Here is a 25,659-nt window from a genome sequence, read left to right on the forward strand (position 1 = left end):
TATTCAGGGGCAGGCACCTTGTCAGGACCCTGTACATGTGCAGCTTGGGGTCTTGCATCTTACGGCATCAGCAGGCACTGGCGACTACATGGTCATGTAATCTGTGCCTTAAAAAAGCCGGACACAGACTTGCACCCTTGCTCTCTGCTCTCTCTCTGTTCCCTCTCTGCTCCCGCCATCTTTCTTCCTCCCCCCAGGCCTGGCTCTCCTCCCTCCAATCCCCTCCTTCTTTCTAATAAAGCTCTTTGTAACTCTGGTAGTCGTGGCCATGACCTGTGACTTTTCTACGGGTAACCAGCACCGCCACCAGTGCCGTTTATCATAACCATCATTTGGTGCCCTGACTCAGATAGAAAATTCTGTGCACTCAGCATCCGGGGCTGAAGGTTGTCGGAAACCTAACCAAGGACCTGCGACTGCCCTGTCCGCTATGCATTTGCCTGCCACCGTGGTGCTGTGCTTCTGCTGCCACCACCGACGCGTCTCCCCAAGATTGGTGAGTCCTCTACCATTTCCTGCGGCTGCAGCCTGAGCTATATTACTCGTGCCAGATCCCTGGGGGGTCCTCAGCTGCACACCACGACACATTCTATCTTGACAAAGTATAGGATGCTGTCGTCCCCCCCCCCCGAGGGGGGGGGATCTTCTGGGTACGTATGCCCCAGCCCTTACCCCTACAGTCAGGGTAACCTGTGCTGTTAATGCCAATTCTCAGACTGCCTATTCTCAAGGATGCTTGAGATAGGAGCCTGGGATCCTGTTTGTCGCTTTTCTCTCTCTGTGCTGCAGCCATGGGACATAGGGGCGGATACCAGTAAATTTGGCCGCATAACAGCTTCATGGGAACTCCTGCCAGTGAATGGGCAAATGAAAAGTTACCTTATCCCCAAGTTTTCTACCGAAGCTCTGAACCTCACCCCCACCCCCCTCTCCACTTCTGATTCTTCCTCTGCCACGTGCAACCATTTCTGTCTATCTGACTTCTGCTCTCTGCTTTCTGGCAGTGGGTGGGCTTTAACTCACCTTAACTCCTCCCATTCATTCTCAAGTTGCCATGAGAAGTGCAGATGGGTCTGAAAGCCAGCTAGGATGCATGCAAATAAGTTTAAGATCAGGACCCACATGGGTAATAAGGATGGCTCTTTAGCCAGAGATCAGTTTATAGCCTGCCTCCTGGCAGGTCTTCCTAAAGTAGTCCTCAAGCCAGCAGACATCAAAAAATTCAAGACGCAGAGTAAAATCCGTCTCTTGTCCCCCAGACCTCCCCGACATAGGACTAAAACTTAAGCATCTGGAGAGCAAGGCTCCGGACCCCACAGGCGGAAGTTTCATCTGTGGCATTTAAGGTGTGCTGGCACACGCTGGCTCCTGAAAGCCGTTGGGTCCCTGTTTTAAATGGGCTAGTGTATGCCCTGCCAGGCCAGGCCATCATTGAGCCTTGTTCAAAGTGCCACCTAGAAAGACAACCAGTCAGCTGACTGCCCCCAGGCACCAAGAGGCAGGAGGACAGACCAAGACCTCCAGCAGACCTAGGCTCGGCCACAGGCTCATTTGCAGGAACCCAGAATGCATCATGGAAGCAATCCATTTCTTTCCTTCTGGACACCAGAGCCACTAACCCAGTCCTGGGAGTTTTGGGGTCTCACCTCTCCTCATTTCCCTATTGTTGGGGTAGGGAGGGCAGCCTTACCCACTTCACCAGATTTAATTGTATTTTCAGGGTTACTTAATGGGAAAAGATTTTCCCGTTAAGATAGAAGCTTTCATTTCATTGCTCCCTCCGTGTGCCTAACTCCAGACCTGTCAGAAGTGCCTCTCCTTCTCATACACACAGACAGGGCCCTGATCTCTGCCCTGTCCCTAATTCCAAAGAAATAAGTTCTCATGCACCACAAGCTTTTGTCTTCCCAGTTCCCTCTTCTAATCAATTGTTCAGCTAATGGTTACAGGATCACCACAGAACTGGAGTCCACAGATCATCAAGTAAGAAACTGTAACAGCTAAAAGCTCCAGAAACCAATGGTATAAGATGAACATGCCAGAAGCATTTCTTTCTATCATTTTGTAATTTATATTTGTTCCTACATGACTTGGAGGTAAGAATGTCCCTTGACTAACTGCTGCGTTTTGTTGTTTTTCACCTGCCCACTGAGGAAGTTGTACTAGTTAACAATAGTGTTCATAAATGCATTATCCCTTGTTCCATTTCTCTCTAAGTATTCAGCTTATGGTGAAGAATTCACTTATTATTATTATTATTATTATTATTATTATTATTATTATTATTATTAAATTGTCCAGAGATTGAAATGAATTTCAAAGGAAAACTCCTAAAGCAATGGAGCCATCCTCCAGCTTTCTGGTGGGAGAAGAACCGATCACCTTGTTTATGACCTGGTTTCTGTTTTTTTCTCCTGGTTTTTTGAAGTCCCTGTGACAACTAGGTAAAAAGTGTCTTCAGTTAACCTGACCTCAGTGTGAAGTCACATAACAAACATCTCCTATTGTGCCTTTAAATCTCTCTTTAGTTGTTAATATTCTGGGCACCGTTCTACCTGTGTGACAGGGAATCACTCCACCTCACACAGTGTAGTGGGCTGTACAAGCTAGCCACATTGTGTCCCAGAGGAAGAAAGGGAAGTGCCTATGGAGGCAGGAAGATAACAGGGTCAGCTATTGTTTCAGAGGACCCAGGTTCTATTCCCAGAACCCAGATGGTAGCTAACAATTTGCTGTACCTCCAGCCAGTTCCAGGCATCGCCTGCCTTCCTCTGGCCTCTGTAGGTACTGTGCACAGACACAAGCAGGCAAAACATTCACATAACTAAAATTAAAAACAGGTTAAAAACAGAAAAAAAAAAAGAAAAGAAAAGAATGGAATTCTCTATAGTGACTCTCAGGCCTGAGGGAAACATCAGTCGGGATAGTTAAAATGAACTCCTTCTTGTCCTACATGGACAGAGCTGTGGACTTCTAATGAGATGGTCTACACACAGGCAAATGCAGCCTTGTTCTGATCTCAACATACATAACTCAGCAGAGCCATCCAAGTAAGAGCAGCGACCACAATGCTGTTAGGTGACTTTTCCTTAATGTTTTCTGTATTTGTGTTCACTGTCCTTTTTTCTGTGAGAACTGTGGCACTGATACATCTATCTTTTAGGTGAAACATCCTGATTGACATGTATCCTTGGCTCCAAAGCAATATAATTTCACGGTGTCATTTCCTTGATTTTCAGCAGTCAAGACACTGAGGCAGAAGAATCCCAGCAAACTCCCAAACAGTCTGGGCTCTATTCACATAACAAGCAAGGGTGGTTTCTACTCCATCAGCCCACTGGAGTTTGATTCTACTACTGACCTGACAACTTACTGAATTTAAGAGGATGCAAAGGGGAAAAAGGAGACCCAGTAGACAGGAGGAGACTTGAAGGAGATGGGAAAGGACAGGAGGAGACAGGAGAGGAACTGAGAGGCCCAGGGCATTGGAACTGATGCTAGGTCACTGAGTTCTAGTATCAGCTTCCTGGAGACTCCACTGTCCGGGGCCACCTAGTCATGACCTCCTGGAGATGGTGCACTAGGTGGAGCCTGATCAACTGCTCCTGTTCCCAGCCTTGTAATTAATGTTTGTTTCTCAAACCAGCTGGGCTTAACCTCTGTCAAGGGACAAGGACACTGAGATATGGGCAGGGAAGCAGCAGAAAGGTATTAACCCCATCTAATCATTGACCTGGCAAAGTCTCCTCCCCATCTCCTAGGCCCACACATCCTGAGGCCCTGTCACTATAGAAATGTTGTGATCTTGGATTTCAAGGCAACTGGGACTCATATCTCCCACTGCTCCAACTTTGGGGTTCACAGGTCACATGGAAGAAGACACCCTATGGCATGAGATTGTCCAGAGGCCCATAGGCAGAGCAAGGTCTGGGGAAGACAATAAGGGACAGTAAAATTGTGGGAATTTTGTCATTCGGACCAATAGTGACCAATTGGATGGAGCATTTTGACTTTATGGGCATGGACTTCTCTAGGATAAATGACACCTTAAAAACTGTCGGCCAGGGATCCCACACTCTCTTGGGTGGTCAGAGTAGGATCAAGCTGTAAAAAAGCATGGCTTGCAAATTGGGCAGAAGGGCAGGACAATGACAGCTGGGTCAGCAGCAGTGTCTACCTTGTTCTATGTTGTGAGTGTACCGTAGAGATTTCATTCCTTAATAAGCGTTAACAGACCCCTTGCCTCAAAGTACCATCTTACAGTTGCCTGGGCCCACCATAGTCTCACCCGTTCCTGCAGACCTGCCTCCATACCCCATTGGACACTCAGTCCTTGGATGATGTTGAAACCCTTCATCTCCAGCCTCTGCCTCCGAAGTTTTGTGATCCCAAGGTTGGGAGACCATGACTGCCTTGGGTGACTTCTTATTCAACTTTACTGAGTGTCATGGTATGAACATGTGGACATTCAAACAGTAAAATTTTAAAAGTGAGTAAGAAAGGGGTATAAAAAGCAGCCATAGAGACAGGTAATGGTGGTTCATCACACTGTATCTATAGTCAGGAGCCAGAGAGTGATAAATGTTGGTCCTTATTACATAATCCAGCAACGAGACCATAGAATGGAACAGTGTTATCACTTCTGGAAGAGAGAAACGTCTTCTCATCTCAATGAACTTCATATACAAGCTAATCTCTCATACGCACACCCCAGAGAATAACATGATCTAGACAAGCCTTCACAGGTGTGCCTGGAGGAGTGTCCTTTGGTCGATTCTAGATCTTATCAAGTTGAAAACCATCACATGAAATTAATAAAATTTGCTGTGTAGATAGAGAAAACATTCCTTGTTTTAGTGATATCTCAAATATCAATAAGCCATGTGTAAGGCCAAAGTATATAAAACCTTTTGGCTATGAACTCACTCCTTTCCCAGATACAAGCAGCAATTTTCTGAGGTGCTCCACGGCAGGATTATGAACCTCGTGTAGAGTAAGACACAGTACAGAAATCTTCTGACCTATGCTTTTACCTTATTAAATCATAATCCTACACAAGCCTCCTCAGGAACTGACCTATGATCTTGTTATCAAAAGAGGAAAGAGAGACAGAGAGACACAGAGAAGAGAGAGACACAGAGAAGACTCTCTCCTCTCTCTCTCTCTCTCTCTCTCTCTCTCTCTCTCTCTCTCTCTCTCTCTCTCTCTCTCTCTCTCTCTCTCCCCTCTCTCAGAACTCATTGAAATGGAATTTACAAAGCCACCAAAACTGTAACACGGCTTTGTATCAGTTCTTAAGTGTGGCTCTCCATCACAAGACCACACTTTCCCACAGTTCTTTCTTTCTACTAGTATCTGTGCTGAATCTATGATAAATATCTCTTTTTACCCAGGTATGGTCACATGAAGCAGAGGCAGGTGGATCTCTGCAAGTTCCAGGCCTAGTCTATCTACTACATAGTGAGTTCCAGGCCACTTAGAATTAGAAAGTGAGACTGTGTCTCAAAACAGACTCACTCAACAAAGCCCTACTTAATAAACTTTAGGGGTGTGAAAATGGTTTAACAGATAAAGTGCTCACCGTGCAACTATCCCTTTACTTCTGCATTATAAAGACAGCTACAACAGTGCATGCTTATAATCCCGTGCTTTTAAGGCAAGAAAAAAGGCAGACAGAAGAAATCCTGCAAGTCTATTTACATGTGATAGCAAATTAGAGACCCTGTCTCAAACATGCTGAAGGGAAAGTACCAGCACCCAAAATTACTCTGACTTTTACCCCCAAACCATGACACATGCACACCTTTCCACACATAAATGAGCACATACATACAAACAGTCATATGTAAATAAATAATAAAATTATAATGGAATGATATGGCACACATCCTTTATTCCAATACTTGGGCGGCAGAGGCAGGCAGAGTTCTGGGAGTTTGGGGCCAACCTCATCCACATTCTGAGTTCAAGGACAACCGGAGATACATAAAGAGACCCTGTTTCAAAATAAAATTCCAATTCAAATAAAATTCTGATTTGTATTGACTCATCCTGAAATCCTTTTCCAAAATGCACTGAAGTGTCCCAGCTTAACCTCAGCAGAGGTCCCGAGGTTCAGGACAGTATCTCTTAAAGTCATTTCCGGTGTCAGCAACTGGTTCCTGTCAAATCATTGGGAGAAATGAATACAGCAAAGTATTGTAGCCAGGCAGGTCTTAAATACAAGCCAGTTTGGTCTACATAGCGGATATGATGGCAAGACATTCTCAAAACACATACACAGACACTTACAAATAAAGTTGAATATAATTTTGTTCCTTGTTTGAGACATTAGAAATTTCCAGCTAGCCTAAAACTCACACTGCATAGTTTAATGAAAAATATATTTTGAACATTTTAAAACAAATTCCAGTAAACATTTCATTTTAAACCATTGGTTCATTATTCAAAGAATAACAGTTTTCTATACAAGAAGGAGCTTCAAACAATTGTCTTTATATTTACTTAAATTTCAAGAGAACTGGGAAGTGGGAGAAATTTTATAATGTTTATATATTTCTATGTTGTCTTCTTTCATCAAATCATTCTATAAATCATTATCAATCTTTTCTTAAACTTTTTCTAATTTAGAAACATTTTAACTAGTTTATTTGTAAGTTGAGGTATTTTAAAGTTTGTTTAAATGCCAAGACTCTAACTGTGCAAGCTGAAACAGTACCTATTAAAGTAAATATTACAGCTGCCTGTAACCCAATGAATTTTTAAAAATATTTTTCTATAACAGTTAGAAAATTTCCAAATATTGTATTGAAATTTTTGGAAAACCCCTTCATTTTAAATTTTACTGGGATCACAAAGTAAAAGGAGGTTGTTGATACATAATTATACAACACTGAGTTAAATAGCTGCTATTGTATGTTACATGTCATAAAGAATGACTATAGTGGATTATTAGAATTTCTATTAATAAAACATAAGGAGCAACTACACAAGCCTATGCATAATATGATTCTATCAAAAGTAAAATTAGCAGGCTTTCTCATAATATTTCCTCTGTAAATGGTAATGAAACATGTAATGCCTTAGTTGGGGTTTCTATTGCTGTGACGAGACACCATGAACAAGGCAACTTTTATAAAGGAAAGACATTTAATTGGCATGGCTTACATTTACAGAGGTTTAGTCCATTATCATCATGGTACAACATGGTGTTGTGTAGGCAGACATGGCGCTGGAGAAGGAGCTGGGCATTGTACACCTTGACATGCAAGCAACAAGAAGTGTTCTGGAACACTGGACATGCCTTGAGCATATATGAGACTACAAAGCCCACCCCCACAGTGACAGACACACTTCCTCCAATAAGAACCTACCTACTGCAACAAAGCCACACCTTCTAACAGTGCCACTCCCTATGAGCATATGGGGCCAATTACAGTCAGACTACCACAAGAACTAGGTATTAATGTTCACAAGGAAGTAAGAAATGTTCTCCTTTGTGAGGAAACAGTGAACCCATACTACTGAGAAAGACTAAAAGTATAACTTTGCTTCCATATCATAATTTATTAGTTCATGAAATTTTTGGTGGGGCCCTCCTAAGATCCCACGATAGATTACATGAAGTACTCAGCTTCGATTTAACCCAATGTGGTAATAATGACAAGGTGGCTCCTTGTCTTTGAATTAGACAGAGAGGTTAGTAAGGTACTGCTTTAATACCAGGTATGTTTTTTGAGATGCCTATTTTAATAACTTTGCTTCCAATAACTAATTTGTACAGGTTAAACTTTTATTTTTCTTATTTTTTCAAGTGCCTAATAAAAAGCCATAACATTATGAATTCCAAGGCATCCTGGCGTGTTATTTGTTATTCATGCTCAAACATGTATGTGAATCAGAAACTTAATTGGAATGAGCATTGTAAAAAAGTTTAGACATGTAACAATGGCTTAGTCAGTAACAACACTATACACAAGGCTGTCCCTGATAAGCAGAACCCAGTGACATCACTCACTCAAGACAAGCAGACACAGTCCCAGAACCCCACGACACCCACTGGACAGTATATAAGTGGAAATCAAGAGCAATGCTCTGCTCTGTACATCTGGAGAGACAACACCTTGATCTACCCTGAATCTGGAAAGTCTCCCCCAGGATCCTGACCCTCAAAATAGATTTCTGTTAGAGACTGGACCTGACCTTCAGCTAACATATTTAGCATACATGAGTAGTCTTGAGGAAGGAGACTTAGGACCTTAGTTAGGAACAGAGAGTGTGAGCCTTGTGTGATGACCATCAGCATAACAAAATATAACTTCTGTTATACCAACTACACAGATCTACCTTCTTGCTCATGACATTACTCTTTTCCCCCAGTTCCTCTCTAGCATCTGTTGTCTGTTGTTTGGTAGGTCTTTAACATTCTTACTGCAATTACCACAATGCTTACCAACAGACTAAAACTACAATCTATAGAAACAGCAACAATTTATAATATCAATAAGATCTACTTACAAACCCAGCCCTACAGAAGGTGCTTCATAGAAGGAAAACTTCAACCCATGGAGAGTAACTACACCATTGGAAACACAGGAAATAAATAATCCCACAATAGCAAAGCCAAAAGAAAGGAAATCAGGAAACTAACATGCTCTGTCTGTCTGTATGTATGTATGTCTCTCTCTCTCTTCTTTTTCTCCTCTCTCTCCCTCTCCCTCTCCTCTCTCTCTCTCTCTCTCTCTCTCTCTCTCTCTCTCTCTCTCTCTCTCTCACACACACACACACACACACACACACACACACACACACACACACGAATTTAAGAACAAAAACAATATAACAGGAATCAATAATCATCGGTCACTGATATTTTCAATATAAATAGTTTTAATTACCAATAAGAAGATACAGACAAACAGAATGGATATGAAAACAGGGTCCATCCTTCTGCTGCATACAAGAAACACACCTCAACAACAAAGATAAACATTACCACCCAGTAAAAGGTAGGAAAAAATATTTCAAGCAAATGTACATATGAAATGTGCTTGTGCAGCCACTTTAATATCTATCAAAATATACTGCCACCCTTTCAAGCCCCCTATACACCCTCAAATGCAGCCTAAAATCCAGAATTATATTTTATTCTTAGTTCTGGGAGGGTGTTTCAACAATGATGGTCTAGGTATATACTTTACTATAAATATATAAATATAAGTGTAAAGGTATATACTTTGATATAAATATCACTGCACTATCATTACTTTTTATATTTTGCTTACATTTTATCATAAAGTACAGAGCAACAACAAAATGTACCTCTGAAAATATTAGCTCAAGAGCCTTTTAAGTTAAAAATAAAAAAATTGCTATTAATATATTATGTATACATGTACTGTAATTGCTCTAAGTACGAAATGACCAAACATTAAAATGCACATTATCCAAGAAGAGACCTTAGATTTTAGGAGCAAAGTGAGAAGCAAATGTGGTACACTTAATGTTACTGCACACCAGAAACAAATATTGCTGCTTTTAATTAACACACAGAAATTGAACTCATTCTCTTGAAAACTGTTTAAGTATGTACACAATGACTGATAGAACAACGTGATTAGAGAGGACAATAATAGCAAAATTGTGCTATAAGTAATAATTTTAAAACAACCTGATTCTGATAACATTAAGGATATTTGTATGTACATGTGCTCACAAAGACACCTATACATGAGTATACAAATAATAAAACCCAGAAGCAATCTACATGGTTGTATATTGTAGATCTGAATGAAAGTTAAACCAGACTGCATTAAGTCCTAGGATGGTAGGCAAACCTATGTATGCATAATACATTAAGGATAGACAGAGAAGACCATCTGATTCAGATCCTTAGACATACATACAAATTAGCCCTGACAAATAAAAAAAAGTTATAAAAAATATGAGGACTAAGGAGCTGCCTCAGACAATAAAGGCTGTTTCAGCCAAGGCTAAAAATTAGTTTGATCATTCCAAAAGCTACACAGAGAAACTCTGTCTCTAAAAACCAAAAAAAAAAAAAAAAAAAAAAAAAAAGTTAGTTTGATCCACAAGACCCATATGTTAAAAGAAAACAAATGTCCTATGGTTGTCCTCTGGCCTCCACAAAAGCACTGTGGAATCTGTGTGTGCAAACAGCAGAATATTGAACACATGTGATTACTTTAACAGGACAAGTAGCGTGCGTTTGATCTTTCATTCCCCTAATGATGGTACACTTTCTGGTACCCTACAGACATTACTCCTAGCTAACATCCGCTCCACTAATTTACATTCAATCCTTTCTACAGACTCTCTTAACTTAAATGGCTCTTATGAATCCTATTCTCTCTTTAAAAGACTTTAATTAGCCCACTTACGTTCAAAAATTCAACTTGGCCTCTAGTGAACAAAAATCAGTTATATGAATGAACTCATAGATATTTCCACTTCTCACTATTCCTATCTTTATTTTTCTTTTGCATGTGTACTCACGTGAAGGTGCACATGTGTGTATGGTGTGCAATGCTCATGAGTGGGTAAGAGGACAACATTGGGTGTCATTCCTCAGGTGTCATCCTGAGATTTGATTCAGGAAAAACGATCAAAGTGTATGATACCTGGAGCAGATCCTACCCACATCCAAAGCACTCTTCTTGGTTTTATACCTCTGAACAAACTCAGCAAGCTTGGTTAAAAGCCAAACTTTAGAAAAGACAAAAAATACTAGATGCTTTCATAAACAAATACTGCTAAGTCTTGGGAAGAGGATCAAATTATTTGAAAGGAGTAATGCTAAAAGGTAAACTAATTGTGAACTAATTGTGAGGGTTTATTTAGTTAGTTATTTTATTTGAGTTTATTTTCACTATATAGCCCAGGCTGGCTCTTAACACATGGTCCTTGGCTTTTCCTCAACATGGCATAAGCTAGGATTATTTGGGAAGAGGAACTTCAATCATACGATGTTTTATTGATTAATGATTTATGAGGCAGGGTCTCTACTTCAGCTCCTGCCTCTAGGCTTCTGCCTTGAGTTCCTGACTGACTTTCCCACATGATGGACTGTGAACTGGACCTTTAGCCAAATCAACCCTTTCCTGCCCAAGAACCAAGTGAACTCAGTGAGTCTAAAGGCATCCCGTGAAGTGGAGAAGAGGACACAAAGAGAGACAGGGGCACAGAAAGGGCGGAAAGAAGGGTGGGCTTCATCAAGATCCGTTATGCTCGTGTATGAAATCACAAGATAATAAAGGGTGGCTAATGTATGGCTAACAAGCCAAAACAGTCAATAACCCTGAAGTCCTCAGCACGATTTTGGTCAGTTATGAGCCACAGTGGGGGAAAGCAACTGCAACGTAACAGATCACCCTATCACCTATTAACAAAATGAATGCTTCATAAACCCAGAAAACAAGCTTTTTTTTAAAAAAAGCTACAAAAGAAAGTACTGGAAAGGAGACAGTGTGCTGATTGTTCAGAAGTAAGCATTGCTACAAAATGAAGATTTGAAAGGCGTGGGCAACCACAAATACTTGACAGAATGTCGACATCAGCTCTTAAAATATTTCGTATTCCTTCAAAAGTAGCTGTTTCAGAGCCTCTAACATTCACTCAAATATAACCTAATTCCACTGTCACTAAGGACAGGTCTGACTACTGAAATCAGTGAATTCAATGAAAATATTGTGAAATAGAAGGCAACTTGGTTCACCATGTTTCCCAAGTGAAAATCGGATGTGACTAAAGAGACAATGACTTACCTGCTGAGTCCCTTTGCAACATAAATCAGTCAAATCAGCCTCCAAGACTTTTAAACACTGAGCTGTTGCTGAATAAGGAGAGCTTTTCTGCTTTCAATGGGTTTACTTTGAAAAGTCAATTTATTGGGAAAAAAAAAAGTGCAAAAACCAAAGTTTGCTCATGTAGTTCTGGCATTCTCATTTTTATTCTGATTCAAAGGGACTCAAAGTTAACACTAGTCCCTTCAGGAATAAAATCCTAACAAGACAAGCCACAGGTTTAAATTAAAATAATGATTCTCAAGAATGAAAATTATAGAAAACAATGTGTCAGCATTTTTAGGGATGGGCAATACACAGTAACAATCTCTGATAACCAAAAGCCTATAGCATAGTATATAAACCACACATGAAAATCACAAATTAAGGCACTATAATAGGGATTTGGGATATAGCTCACCTAGCTGGTGGAGTGTTTGCCCTGCAATCACATTACCAACACAACCCTTGTAACAGCTGTGGTAGTGGTGCACACTTATAATCCCAGCACTTCTTGGAACATAGAAGGGTCAGAAATCCAAATTCAAATGAGGTCAATGTCAGTCTGGGCTATCTGAGAGCCTGTCTCAAAAACCTAAACTAAACAAACAATAGCAATAATGTCAAACAAAGATCAAACAGATTTCCTATGATGGGGGCAAAAACTGAGGGACTGGAGCAAAGGCTCAGCAATTAAGAGCACTGGTTACTTTTCTTAGAGATCTGGATTTAATTTCCAGCATCCACACAAAATCTCACAACCATCTTTAATTCCAGTTGCAGAGAATCTGACATCTACTTCTGGCCTCCATAGGCACCAGAAATGATAGCAGTACACAAACATATTTGTAGGCAAAATACAAACATAGGAAACCTTAAATAAAAGCTACTATCTCCTAGTAAGAAATTTCCTATGAAAAAAAGTGGGGCAGAATTGGCTACACGACGGTTTGGGTTAAAAACATAAAGAGGCAATAGCATAAAAACAAGCACTTGGATTGCATACGTAGTTTTAGTCAGCTCAGTTAGGAACAAGGGCACTCTTGGATACTGGCTATGCTTAATCTCCTGCTCACCTCATTCTTAACCCAGGACCCTTACATTCAAAGCAAACACCATACTGATCATAAAGGCCACGCTGGCTAAGCAGGTCTAGTGCTATGACGAAGCAAGGCACTGAGTGTCCCTAAAAGGAGCACAACCTGTTCTCAGTGGCCTAGAGGGAACATAATCTGGAACTGCAGGAAAACTTATTCCTTAATTTGTATTTGTTTGGACCTTCCTGGTACATTGTTACTGCTATAGAAAAGTAATAATAGCTTCACTTAAACACACATAATCTCTCCACACCTCCATAGGATTGAAAATGTATCCTGAATTTAACTAATCTGAACTCAAAAATCCTAACTTTCAACTGAAGAACAGGAAATGTCCATCCCAATGATTGTCTACCTGTAAGCAAGAGCTATGTTAGATTTCACATTTGCGGCAATACACAATCATTAATTTAGACATATGTTAGGGTAGAAAACAACTGGAAGATAAATGATGTTTTACTGGGCACACACCTGCAATCCCAGCTCTTGGACGGTAGCAGGATTACTCAAGTGTGAGACCAGCCTGGTCTACATCATTGAATTCAAGGAAAGCTACCCAGCAAAACTAGCTCAGATATATTGATTATTTCCCTAATTAAAATTTTAAAAACAGGTCAAATATAGTTTAGCTAAAACCTCTTTTAGGCTTTGTGACAAAAAGAAAAATACTTCCTTATCCCCAGTCTCAATACTATCCACAAGAAAAGCATGAGTCTTTGTTCAAAGATAGGATACATGAAACAAAAGATGCCTTAAAAAATAAGGCATCTAACAGCATAATTACCCTACTGTGATAAAACCCACAGATAAAATAAAAACAAATATAAAAGATGTATTAAGCAACGGCTTATTCTATTTACTGATATCACACCAAGGAAAAAATATTTTCAAATATCAAACAAGTATTTCTAAGGAAGGGAGCAGCTGAGTGGTAGAGCAACTGCCTAGCATGAGCCCTGCCTTGGTTTCACTCCAAGATGAAAATTACTTAGAATAATGGGGAATATAAGATATGCAAAAATATCTTAACTGTAAAAGAAAATAAACTTTTTAAAAGAAAAGCTGAGTAATAATGATGATTTAGAACTAATTTGTGTATACATGGGCAAAAAAGGACAAAAAGCAAAAAGAAATCATACAGACCTGAATAAAAAACAAGATTATTCTTCAACTCTGAACCAAAACCCATGCAGTATGAAAAAAGGAGCAACATTTTTACAGTTTACATGTTTAAGTCATAAGCTGGACAGTGACTTGTGTGGGGCTAAGAGCATCAAAACAAGATAATCCTCAGGTGAATATGGAATTAAAAGCCACCTCGGCCTACTAAGGACCAGGTCAGGAAATAAGTAAGTCTGGCCCAAAATTTCTAGCCCACATGTGTTATTCTACTTTCTCAAAGAACAACCAATATTGACATTTACTGGTCAAATAAAAATGATCTCAACTAGGTGTGGCAGCTTATACTTTAATCCCCAGGCTCTGGAGTCAAGGGAAGCAGCTGAGCTTGAAGCCAGCCTGCTCTACTCAGCAATGCCAGGCCCACCAAGAATACATACTGAGACTGTTTCAAACAATCTAAAACAAAGGTAGTCATGCTGGTGTAAGTTTTCATCCCCAGCATTTGGGGGTCAGAGGCAGGAGGATCTGTCTGTGAGTTTAAGGTCAGCCTGGTCTACATATGAGTTCCAGGACAGCCAAGGCCACATAGAAAGAATATGTCAAAAAACAAAACAAAACAAAACAAGGTCTATTTTTGTTACATCAAGACATTGAAATCCTTTATTATTGAAGCCTAAAGAGTCTTTAAAATTTCAGTGTCTCCAACAGTCACAGTCTTTTATGGTACTGATCAAGATTCAAAATGATTCTTCTAAACCATTAATTTTTTTTCATTTCATTTGCAAATAGGATTTAATCATTAAATTTGTACTACTATGCTTTATCTTTCAATGAAAATATGTTTACAATCTGAAAAAATGATATTTTATTGATTTACTATTACAACTAATCTTTTTGAGCATCAATGAGACAGCTGTGTTGGAAATGTCTTTCTTGTGCAAGTAATGTTACGTCAATCACCATATGAAGTTGGACAAAAGTGGAACCCACAAAATAAATCTCACTGCTATTACATTATCTGGCATCTCTGGAGAATTCCCTTAGAAGACAATACTTTGGGATGAAGTGCCAAATGCATAACAGACGAGGACATGGAGATGCATGGGATAGAAGAAAATGTTTCTTTGGATACACACATGAAGTATTTAATGACTTTTTTATATTATCTATTAAGTATTTTAAAATTAACACCATTAAAATGTATTTGTAAGTAAACTGGTTGCAACAACTCTGGGTTTGGTCCTAGAGTTGGCACCAAAACGTGAGATTTGCAACTCGGAGGAAAGGTGTCCTAACTATCTGGGAGTCAGAAAACCCTTTGACCTGCTTAGGACAACTCTGACAGCTGGAACTGCAAAGAGACAGTTCAGCCCTGGAGGGCGAGGTATCCTGGACACCTCAGCTGCTCAGAACAGTAGGTCTGCCCTGAAGGTGTCCAGACAGCTGGAACTGCTTAGCACAGCTCTGATGGCTCTAACTGCAAGGAAACAGTTCAGCCCTGGAGGGAAGTTTTTCTGACTTCTCAGTAAAGTCAGGCCTGGGACTGCTTCAGCAGGGAAGGGTATCCTGACTGTTCAAGAAAGTCAGGCTATACCTGGTGTGATGGTGATTAAACCATTAATTTTAAATGTAAAAATATTTATTCATCCTCTCCTCATAGGAGCCAATGTATTCCAATATCATACTTTGCCAAAATATACTTTATGGCTACCAAAAAAAGACTTGTTCTATGAAGTCAGAACTTTTCCAAATACGCTGTTATGTCATACAATAAAGAATAAAATTTGAAGAAAAAAATGCAGTATTGTATAAATTTATTTAACACATCTCCTAAGCGTTCCTTAAATACTAATACTGTTTTTGAAAGTTTCTTTGTGCGTGTATGTTTGTGTGTGTATTTGTGTGTGTGTGTATGGTTTAGGTGATATGTGTCTATTTGTTTTTGTGAGTGTGTTTGTGTCTTTATGCTTTTGTGTATATTTGTGTGTATGTGTATATTTGAGTTTGTGTGTATGCTTGTGTTTGTGTGTTTGAGTAATGTATGAGTGTGTGTGTGTGTGTGTGTGGTGTATGTTATGTGTATGTTGTGTGTGTATTTGTGTGTGTAAAAGAGAGAGGTGTGTGTGATGTGGGTGTCTGTCTGTTTGACATGTGAGTGCACATACATGCTAGATCTCATAGTTAGTGGCCAATGGAGAATTTTCAGGACTTGGTTCTCTCTACCATGGGTTCCTAGGAACAAGTTTATTGCACGTGTACAACAAAGTGCTTTGACCTGATGAGTCACCTCAAGATCTTACAAATACATAGAAATAAGCTTTATAAAGTAATTGTTGACACCTAAAGTCAGTGAAAATATACTATTGTGTGTGATTATTTTTTCAAATATAGAAGAAGTAACCCAGGTGTACTACTGAATCATCTTAGGTCAACTTCATGAGTGGGGAGATTTTAGTGCTTAAAATAATTTTATCTAAAGCAATAGTGGCTATATTACCCAAATTCACTATATCCACCAGTCTATGCAGTTGCTAACACCAGTTTGAAACTTCTCTAGTGCTAAACATTAGCTAGATGCCTTTGCCACAGGACACAGTTGGCAATTTAAGATGCATACAAATTATAATACCATTGATTAGCATAGCTAGATGATGAGGAAGTCCTTAAACTTTAAAAAATACTGAATACATGTACTAGCAAATAACCCCTCTAGTGTGAAGATTCCACATGATGTCAAGTAGAGAGTTCCTCCTTTGGTGAAACTCTCTAGAGCTATAAATTTCAAATACCAACATTAAATCATTTTTACTTAAAATTCCACTTTCTAGGCTCTATCTCCTAACTGGTATGAGTCAGAGTAACTCAGATGGTGTGAGTAAGCTGGAGTAAGCTCTTCTTGTATTCCTGACAAGCAGCCAAATTTGGTTACCATTACCCTACATTTGTTGAGTTTTTGTTCTGAATAACCCATATCATGTCCCCCCTCAATTGTGTGAATGGCACAATGGATGTGACCAAATGCCCTCAGTCTCTGCAGACTATTATATAACTCTCATTGGCTGAAACACTTTCAATTCTAAGTGTACAAGAAGCAGTAAACTTGGCTCTTCTGATCTAACACTAACTTTTTACAGTTAATAGGAGTACATGACATATAATCCCAGCACTCTGAACCTGGGAGGACAGCTGCCATGAGTCAGTGGCCTCCCTGGGCTAGATAGCAAAACAACAAAATAATTCCATTCAGGATAGTAAGAGCAGGCCTAAGAATTTGAAGTCCTTTGCAGCAAGAAAATCACATTGAGGTACCATTTTTTGTTCCAACTTTCTTCTCTGTTGCTATGATTAAATTCTCTTACCAAAAGCAACTTGGGTAATGAACAGGTTTATTTGGTTGATACCCTGGGTCACAGTCCATCCTTGTGGGAGCTTAGGATAGAAGATAAATGAAGACCGAATATGAGGAAACATTGCTTCTGAGCTTTCTCTCTTTGCTTGTGCTAAGGTAGCTCTCTATCCAGCCCAGGCCCACTTGCTTAGAGATATTGCCAACTCAGTGGAAGAGATTTCAAACATCAATCATAATCAACACCATCTCTCTCAGACACAGCAATCAGATATTCTGGTCTAGGCACACCCTAAATTGATGTTCCCTCAGATGACTCCAGGCTATGTCATGTTGACAGCTCATGCTTTTTTTCTTAGGAAAAAGACACAATAATATATGAGAAGGTTTTAAAGATCCAAAGCCAATATATTAATTATATCCAGTCACTTAAGCAGCAAAAACCCAAACATGAGGACAGCAACAACTGGAAAACACACAGGAAATGGGATGAGGCAAGCCTCTAGGATCAAGAAGAGAAAACTAAAACTGTCTCTCCACAGAAACTTCCCAAACCAACAAAAACTCAAGGAAATCATAACAAGAAATTATTTGAATACAAAATTAGTGAAGGCCAATCATTTTCCAGAGAAACAATATAAATAGATGATAATAAAACTAACAACATAGATGGCACCACTGAAAAAAATGAGACATAAAGACATACCTACAAATATATATCATGGAACCTTAAACAAGAATGACAAGGTTCTAATCAAAATCAAACTATAAGAAATAACTGTCCATCATTCATCCTGTCCACACTGTTCTCTCCTTTACCAATAATTAAAAATGAGTTGTGTAAGGAGCGTGTTCCACCAAAATTGGAGAGATTCACTTGAAGCCTTCTGAGGTTTTAACATTGTAGAAAATAATTTTGACTACTAAAAGTATCTCATTCTTTTATGATAAAGAAAAGGATGTCTGTTAGGATCACTTAGATAACATTTTGTTTCCTATGATTGGTGATTGACTGTAAGTGTGCATCAGAGTAAGGAAATGAAAACTTTTTAAAACAAAATGCAAGGTAACAGATTTTTAAAGAATCAGTATACACCTAAAGCAACTTGGTTTGCTCTAACTGCTTTATAAGTCACAAGCATTTTTGAAAACAAGTTTATTGCTATTTTTTGCATATGTTTGTACATGAGAAAGAATGTTTTTTATATGTATACAGAATCTGTAATAGCAGATAGTTATGAGCATCTCAACTTGAGTGTTGGTATCTGAACTCAGGTCATCCCCAAAATGAATATGTGCTGAGCCAACTACCAAGATGTTTTATCCAACAAACCAAAAGTCTTTCAGATTAACAACAACAAGAACAATACAACCTAAACAAATAAAGAAGCAAATAAATAATCCTTGGAAACATGCTGCATCAAAATTAAACTGTTGTGGCCGGGCGGTGGTGGCGCATGCCTTTAGTCCCAGCACTTGGGAGGCAGAGGCAGGTGGATCTCTGTGAGTTCGAGGCCAGCCTGGTCTCCAAAGCGAGTTCCAGGAAAGGCGCAAAACTACACAGAGAAACCCTGTCTCGAAAAACCAAGAAAAAAAAAATTAAACTGTTGTGTATGGTAAACTTGCAACATAAAGTGAATATAATCTAACAACAATGCTCAACAACTTATAAAAGGAAAGCTTATTACAAAGCTACATTAACAGTGGAAACATTCAGAATGATCAATGGGATTTTGAAAAATAGTATGCAGATTGATATAATATGACTTCTATACTTACTACAAAGCTACAACAATCAAGAATGTGAACAATATTTGTGATAGAATAATGGGGATAGAGAGAAAAAGCCAAGAACAAGGAAGGAAAATAGAGTCAACTATTAATCAAAAGACCTAAGAAAACTTAACCAGGAAAAGTGTGTTCTTGACCAATGTTACCCAGCTACCTACAATTCTATGTGTATAGAAATTAAATAAACACAATCTTGACAGCTTTCACAAAATGAACTCACAAAGTGACTTTTAAACTGTTGTTTCTGATGCTCCAGCTACTGATATTTCTTTCAAAGACAGAAGCCCCATGCTCTAGAGTTCTCTCTGCAAAATGAGGTGATCTCTTGCTACGGCTCTGCAGCCCCTTGTGCCTCCTTGTGTTTTCAGGTAAAGCAAGCCCCGCTGATGCCCAGTCCCAAAGCAACAGAGAAGAAAAATTTTAAATATGCTTCCTGTCACATGGATTATGGCACAAGATGTGGATTCTGCCCTTTCTACCTGCCCAACACTATGCACATCTGAGAAACCTCTACAGCTCAGAAACACTTTTTGTCCTCTAGAACTAAACTTCACCAAATCACACCATTGTGGCTGGTGGCAGCAGAAATTTAAAAGCATTCTAATCGTGTATTGCTGAAAGACAATCCACATCACCATCTTTCTACCAGTTTCTAAACTAATTGTAACAAGATAAATCTGAAAGTGGAGTGCAATGTTCAGATCTTCTGGAAACCAGATGTTCAGTTTTCCCATCTGTCTTCCCACTGCACACTAAAAGCATGCCTATGTGTACACACTGGACAGTGATACTACAAGCATCATATCATACCATGCTTGGAATGCAGAGTCTCCCCCTACCCAGGAAATTTGTACACAGGGAGGCTCAGAGGACCAGGGCCACTGCCCAGGTCACCACATGGACCAATAGAACCTCAGTATAGCTCGTGATCAATCCCAGTCCAAGCAACTCTGACAGCTCAGCCAGGTCTGGGGACAATGACCCCCACACTCATTATGGCATGGCTTGTGGTCTTCCTCAGAGCTCCCTACAGCAGAACAAGAGGAGAATCCTGGAAAGAACCTGTAAGCTACTTTCTACTGGTGCTCCTGATTGCTAAGCCTTCCCAGAGTCCCTCATTAGCTAGGGCCACCCAGCTGGGCTTCAGGACATTAGCAGTTACCCTACTGGGTGAGCAGAGTTCAAATGACTCAGAGAGCAAAAATCCTCCCAGGTTGGTCTTTCCACACTGTGGTAGAACAGGAAACTAATCTGGGGATTTGGTAGTTTAGTAAAATCTTCCAATTTCCCCGAGCACTTCCTTTTCCTCTTCCAAGGCACAGGGTCCTACGTGTGCACATTCCATAACACATTTAATGTCCAATGCAGCCAACCCTTTACCTCATAGCTGGAGGTCCTGCAACCTAACACAGGTCACATTCCAACAGTAATTACTGTTAAACAAAAAGAGGCCATGGGTTAGAACACAAGGAAGGGTCTATGGGAAGGATAGGAGACAGGAAAGAGACAGTGGAAATATTGCAATTACAATTCAAAAAATCCTGTTAAAAAGTTGAAACAGGCTTTATGGCCATGTACTCCAGAGACTAGGGATTTGTATTAGAGCACACCAAGTACTACTCACACCATTTCTCTCAAGGTGTACATCTTAAACCTGGAAAACACAGTCATGTGAGTCAGGACCATACCATTTTATCCAGTTCTATTTAGGTTGAACTGGTATGTAATCACAGTAATTTGGTTTCACAAAAATTCAGTTCTTTGTCCAGATTCTTGATTGCCTGGTCTGTGGACCTAAGTAATGGCCAGTCAGAACATTTATGGATCATCTAACATTGATGACCTCACTACTCATTGCTAATGCCAACTATTGTCATAGGAGGAAAGTCCACCTCAATGAACACAGAAGATCTTGACTCAAAACTGCTTTTCCAAAAGACTACAGATGCTCCTGTTCTAACGTTAATGTACGTTTATGGCACACCAGGACTTAATGTTGGCTATGACAGTCACTTGAGCAGCATTTAGAGGCCAGTTTTTTAATGGAGGGAGTTAGCAAAGCCCAGCTCACTAAGCCTAGGCAGGTCCAAGCCCCTTCCCACTGCACCAAGGCTATGCAAGGTGTCACACCACAGGCACCGGATTCCCAGAAGCCTGCCTATGCACCAGGGACAGATCACGATCCCCCTGCCTGGGTGACCCCCAAACAGTTTGAGCCAAACAACCGTCTTCCATGTCCAGAGGGCCTAGTCTAGTCTCATGGGGGCTCCACAGCCACCAGTCCACAGTTCATGGGCTTCCACTAGTGTGGCCGGTCATCTCTGCATGTCCTCCTATCATGATCTCGATGTCCCTCGACTGTAGTATCTCTCCTCTCTCTCATCAATTGGATTCCCGGAACTTAGCCTGGTGCCTGGCCATGGATCTCTGTATCTGCCTCCATCTGTCACTGGACAAAGGCTCTATGATGACAGCTAGGTTATTTGCTAGGCTGGTCACTAGAGTAGACCGGTCCAGGCACCCTCTGGATCACTGCCAGCAGACGAAGGTGGGTTCAACCTTGTGGATTCCTGAGAGCCTTCCCAGCACCCTGCCTCTTCCTATTCCCCAGTTATACCACTCTTGGGCATATATCCAAGGAATGCTCAATCTTATCACAAGGACACATGCTCAACTATGTTCATATCAGCATTATTCATAATAGCAAGAACCTGGAAACAACCTAGATGCCCCTCAACTGAAGAATGGATAAAGAAAATGTGGCACATATACACAATGGAGTACTACTCAGTGGTAAAAAAAAAAAAAAAACAAACAATGATATCATGAAATTTGCAGGCAAATGGATGGAACTGGAAAATATCCTGAGTGAGGTAACCCAGACTCAGAAGGGCAAACATAGTATGTACTCACTCATAAGTGGACACTAAATATGAGGGAAGGGATGGCCAGACTGCAACCCACATCTCCAGAGAGGCTAGCTAACAGGAAAAGACCCTAGGAGGGACACATGAATGACCCTGTGAAGGAGAAGTGGATGAGATCTACATGAGTGGACTGGGTGGGTAGGGGTGGCATAGGGCGAGGAGTGGGGGATGAGAACATAGGGAAATGCGAGGGTCAAGCTAGAACAGGGACAGAGTGGGAGGGCAGGGAGAGAGATACCATGATAGATGACAACAAGGGTATTTCAAAGCACAGTCCCGCTCCCAATGCTGCTGGTGGAGTGAAGTTATGCAGTCTGATCGCTGGCCACGGGAACTGCAAAAACCACATAGGAGCACGCAGAACCACACTGGAGCAGGCACGACGAGCAGGACCCGGCTGAGTTATGAATAACCAGGCAAGAACATACCCAAATCTGCCACTTGCACCCACCTGCCCAGCGGAGGACGCACCACACTAGCTCCCATGACTCAACGGACTGCTCCTCCCAGTCTGGGGACGGACGGCAGCCCCTACTCACCATGTCATGCTTTTCCAGCTCATCCATGTTCCCTGCTCAGCTCCCTGCAGCATTCACAACACAGCACACAAAATCAAAGGCCCGGCTTCTCTTCAAAGCCAAGCCCAAAGCCCGCGGCCGGAAGGACCCTGCACAACTTCTGATTGGTAGGTTCCTGGAGGGCCTGATTGGCTAGTGAGGCCTGAGTGACAAGAGCACCTCCCTTAGAGTTACACTGTGCTTAAAGACACAGCACAGTGGTTTCTGGTCAAGCCTTCCACCCGGACAAAGAGCTTTCCTAGGTCAGCAGAGATCAACATTTGAATAGCACCTGCTCCAGGCTCCAATAGCTGACATTGCTACCTTCCTGCTCTCCATAGGCGCTTCCCCTTTTTCCTCTGAGACACAATGTGGCTAGCTTGCGCAGTCCACTACACTATGTGGGGTGGAGAGATTCCCTGTCACACACGTGGAAAGTTGAAAAATGAATACAACCTGCTGTGTCCATTTTTATTAGTTGTTCATGTACGGATAATTGTATTGAATAAACAATCAGGGAGCTCATCCCTGGCTGAGGCTTATTCTCTCAAATGGGGAGAATTCCACTTTTTAATCAGCACCAGGTGTCTGATCCTGACTATGCTGCCTTAGACAGGAAACATAATCAAGAATAGAAAACTTAGGGTGGAAATAAACCTTAGCAGTTAAGAGCAGTGAAGATTCTTTCAGAGCATCTAGCTTTCATTCCCCCATACAGACAGAAGCCTGAAAGATACTTTTGCCCACTGTGAAAATTTCCCTTCACTCGTATCTTTCAGGGTTGTCCCAGAATGGGGTTGTAATGCTGCACCTCTCCACTTCTGGGTGGTGCCTGCATGATGTACAGAACCATCAGTAAATCAGGCCCCAGTCTTCTCTTCCTCAGTCAACCAATCATAGGGAATACTCTGTCTTGCAAACACCCAAAAACCCAATCAAGCAAAAATTAAGATCCACCTTTAATCTGGATAGCACCTTCTGTTAGCAGCCTATATATATAAAGGAAATTGAAGGAGGAAGCTCTCTCTCTCTTTCCCTGCTTGCCATAGCTCTGGCTACCAAGTTTATTCCTTTAACAGCATTAGAGCCTACTTCTTTGGAATTCTGATGTATACTGAAGACCAGCTGAGATGTCCAGCCTCATGGACTGAACAACTACTGGACTCTTCAAATTTCTATTGGTAGGCACCCATTGTTAGACTAGCTCTACCTAAGCTTGTGAGACATTCTAATAAATCTACTTTCTACATACACGGAGATTCATTCTAGCAGTCCTGATCACGTAGAAAACCTTGACTAATGCAGCTGTGTTTTTCCCCCCCACCGGCCCACTAAGGAAGATGTGCTGACTAACAATACAGCTCATATTCTTCCTAGCTCCATTATTCTCTAACTATTCAACTTTCTGTGAAGCCTACTCTTTTTATTAATATTCGTTTGCCAATAGTTTGCTCTGAAGTTCAGGAATAAAACTCCTAAAGCAATGGAGCCATTATCCATCCTTCTGGTGGGAAAAAGACCTATTTATTATCTTGTTTGTGATCTGGTTCCTGCTTTTCTTTCCTGGTTATCTGAAGTTCCTGTGACAACCAGGTAAAAAGCACCTTCAGTTCACCCGACCTCAGTGTGAAGCCACAGAACACACATCTCATTTTCTGTCCTTAAATCTCTCTTTAGTTGTTAATATTCTGGGCACCCTTCCACCTGTGTGACAGGGAATCACTCTACCCTACATAGTATAGTGTGCTGTACAAGCTAGCTAGCCACATTGTTTCCAGGAGGAAGAAGGGGAAGTGCCTATGGAGAGCAGGAAGATAGCAGTCTGTTATTAGAGCCAGGGGGCAAGCGCTATTCAAATACAAATCTCCATTGGGTCAGAAAAGGTCTGGGTATGGGGTGGAAGGCTGACATCCCCAGATGGGAGGAGTGGTCATTTGAGTCACGGGAGCCAGTGTGGTGGATCCTCCCCTGGCTGGGTGGGAGCAAGTGGCTGGATGTAAAGTTTGGCCTGTTCCTGCCTGGTCCTGCTCATCCTGCGTGCTCCAGTGTGGTTCTGTGTGGTCCTGCGTGGTCTCTGCAGTTCTTGGGGCCGGCTGGCAGCCTCTGTGTAACTTCACTCCACTGGCTGCATCTGTGCAGTGCATTGGGAGCGGGACTATGCTTTGAATGTCCTTGTTGTTGACATCAATGTAAAATGCCGGCACCCTTAGTGCCTGTGTTGCTACTATGGAACATAGATTTGCCAAACTCAGAAGAGACCTGGTCCCTCTAGTATCTTCCAGAAGTACTGCACTTTGAACTTTGAACATTAAGGTTTAGGGTCCAACTGGAGTTAATTCTGTGGAGCTTGTAAACAGTATCTCCTTTGTAGAGTTGATATAGAAGAGTAGAGTAGAATTGATGGTATAAGTGCTTAGCCATTCTTAAGAGACATCAATTCACAAAAGTAAATTAAGGTAAGGGAGGGCTGCATCCCAAATATCACAAAGATAAGTAGCATGCTAACCATGCCTGTTAGAGATTAGTATGATAAGATGTAAATGTTTGTTCCCCAGGATTAACCAGCTACATTCCCAAAACAGAGTAGACAACCCTGATTTATAACCAGCGGAAAGGCCCAGCTCTCCGTTAAAAAACTGGCCTCTAAATGCTGCTCAAGAGACCATTACAGGGTCACAACCAACATTAAGTCCTGGTGTGCCATAAAGGTATATTAATTCTGAAAGGACCAAGCAGATGCCATAACAGGCTGCTCGGTTTTCTCTCAGAGATCAGGCCTCAATCTCAGTTTGACTGAGACTTGAGCAAGCAGTTTCTGGGAGGGCCATGAACAAAAGACATAGTCCTTGCAGTAGCTCCCTTTCTGCATGTACTCTGACTGCTCAAGGTCCAGTCAATTGTTTACTGTCTGGGACGCCTCTGTCAAAGACAGAGCCTGGGCCACTGAGCCAGCCCCACAGTCAGTATGTGCTAGGCCAGCCAGCCTCCATGACAGCTCAAGGACAAAGCCTGGGACTT

At 41.0% G+C, this 25,659-nt stretch overlaps 1 protein-coding gene across 2 annotated transcripts in view; it reads right to left on the bottom strand.

The window, feature by feature from the left end:
- LOC131919573 (zinc finger protein 431-like) overlaps positions 1-25,659 on the bottom strand; it is a 64,802-nt gene that overhangs the window by 17,161 nt on the left and 21,982 nt on the right. The window contains exon 1 of one of the 2 annotated variants that reach the window (XM_059273870.1): positions 22,624-22,734. The exons of the other annotated variant lie outside the window; for it this stretch is intronic. Within the exon in view, the coding sequence (XP_059129853.1) occupies positions 22,624-22,650 (27 nt within the window). The 5' untranslated portion in view covers positions 22,651-22,734. Of the gene's footprint in view, positions 1-22,623; positions 22,735-25,659 lie in introns of those variants that run through there. 2 annotated transcript variants of the gene reach the window in all.

Source organism: Peromyscus eremicus, chromosome 9 (genome assembly GCF_949786415.1).
Source record: "Peromyscus eremicus chromosome 9, PerEre_H2_v1, whole genome shotgun sequence".
Taxonomy (NCBI): Eukaryota; Metazoa; Chordata; class Mammalia; order Rodentia; family Cricetidae; genus Peromyscus; species Peromyscus eremicus.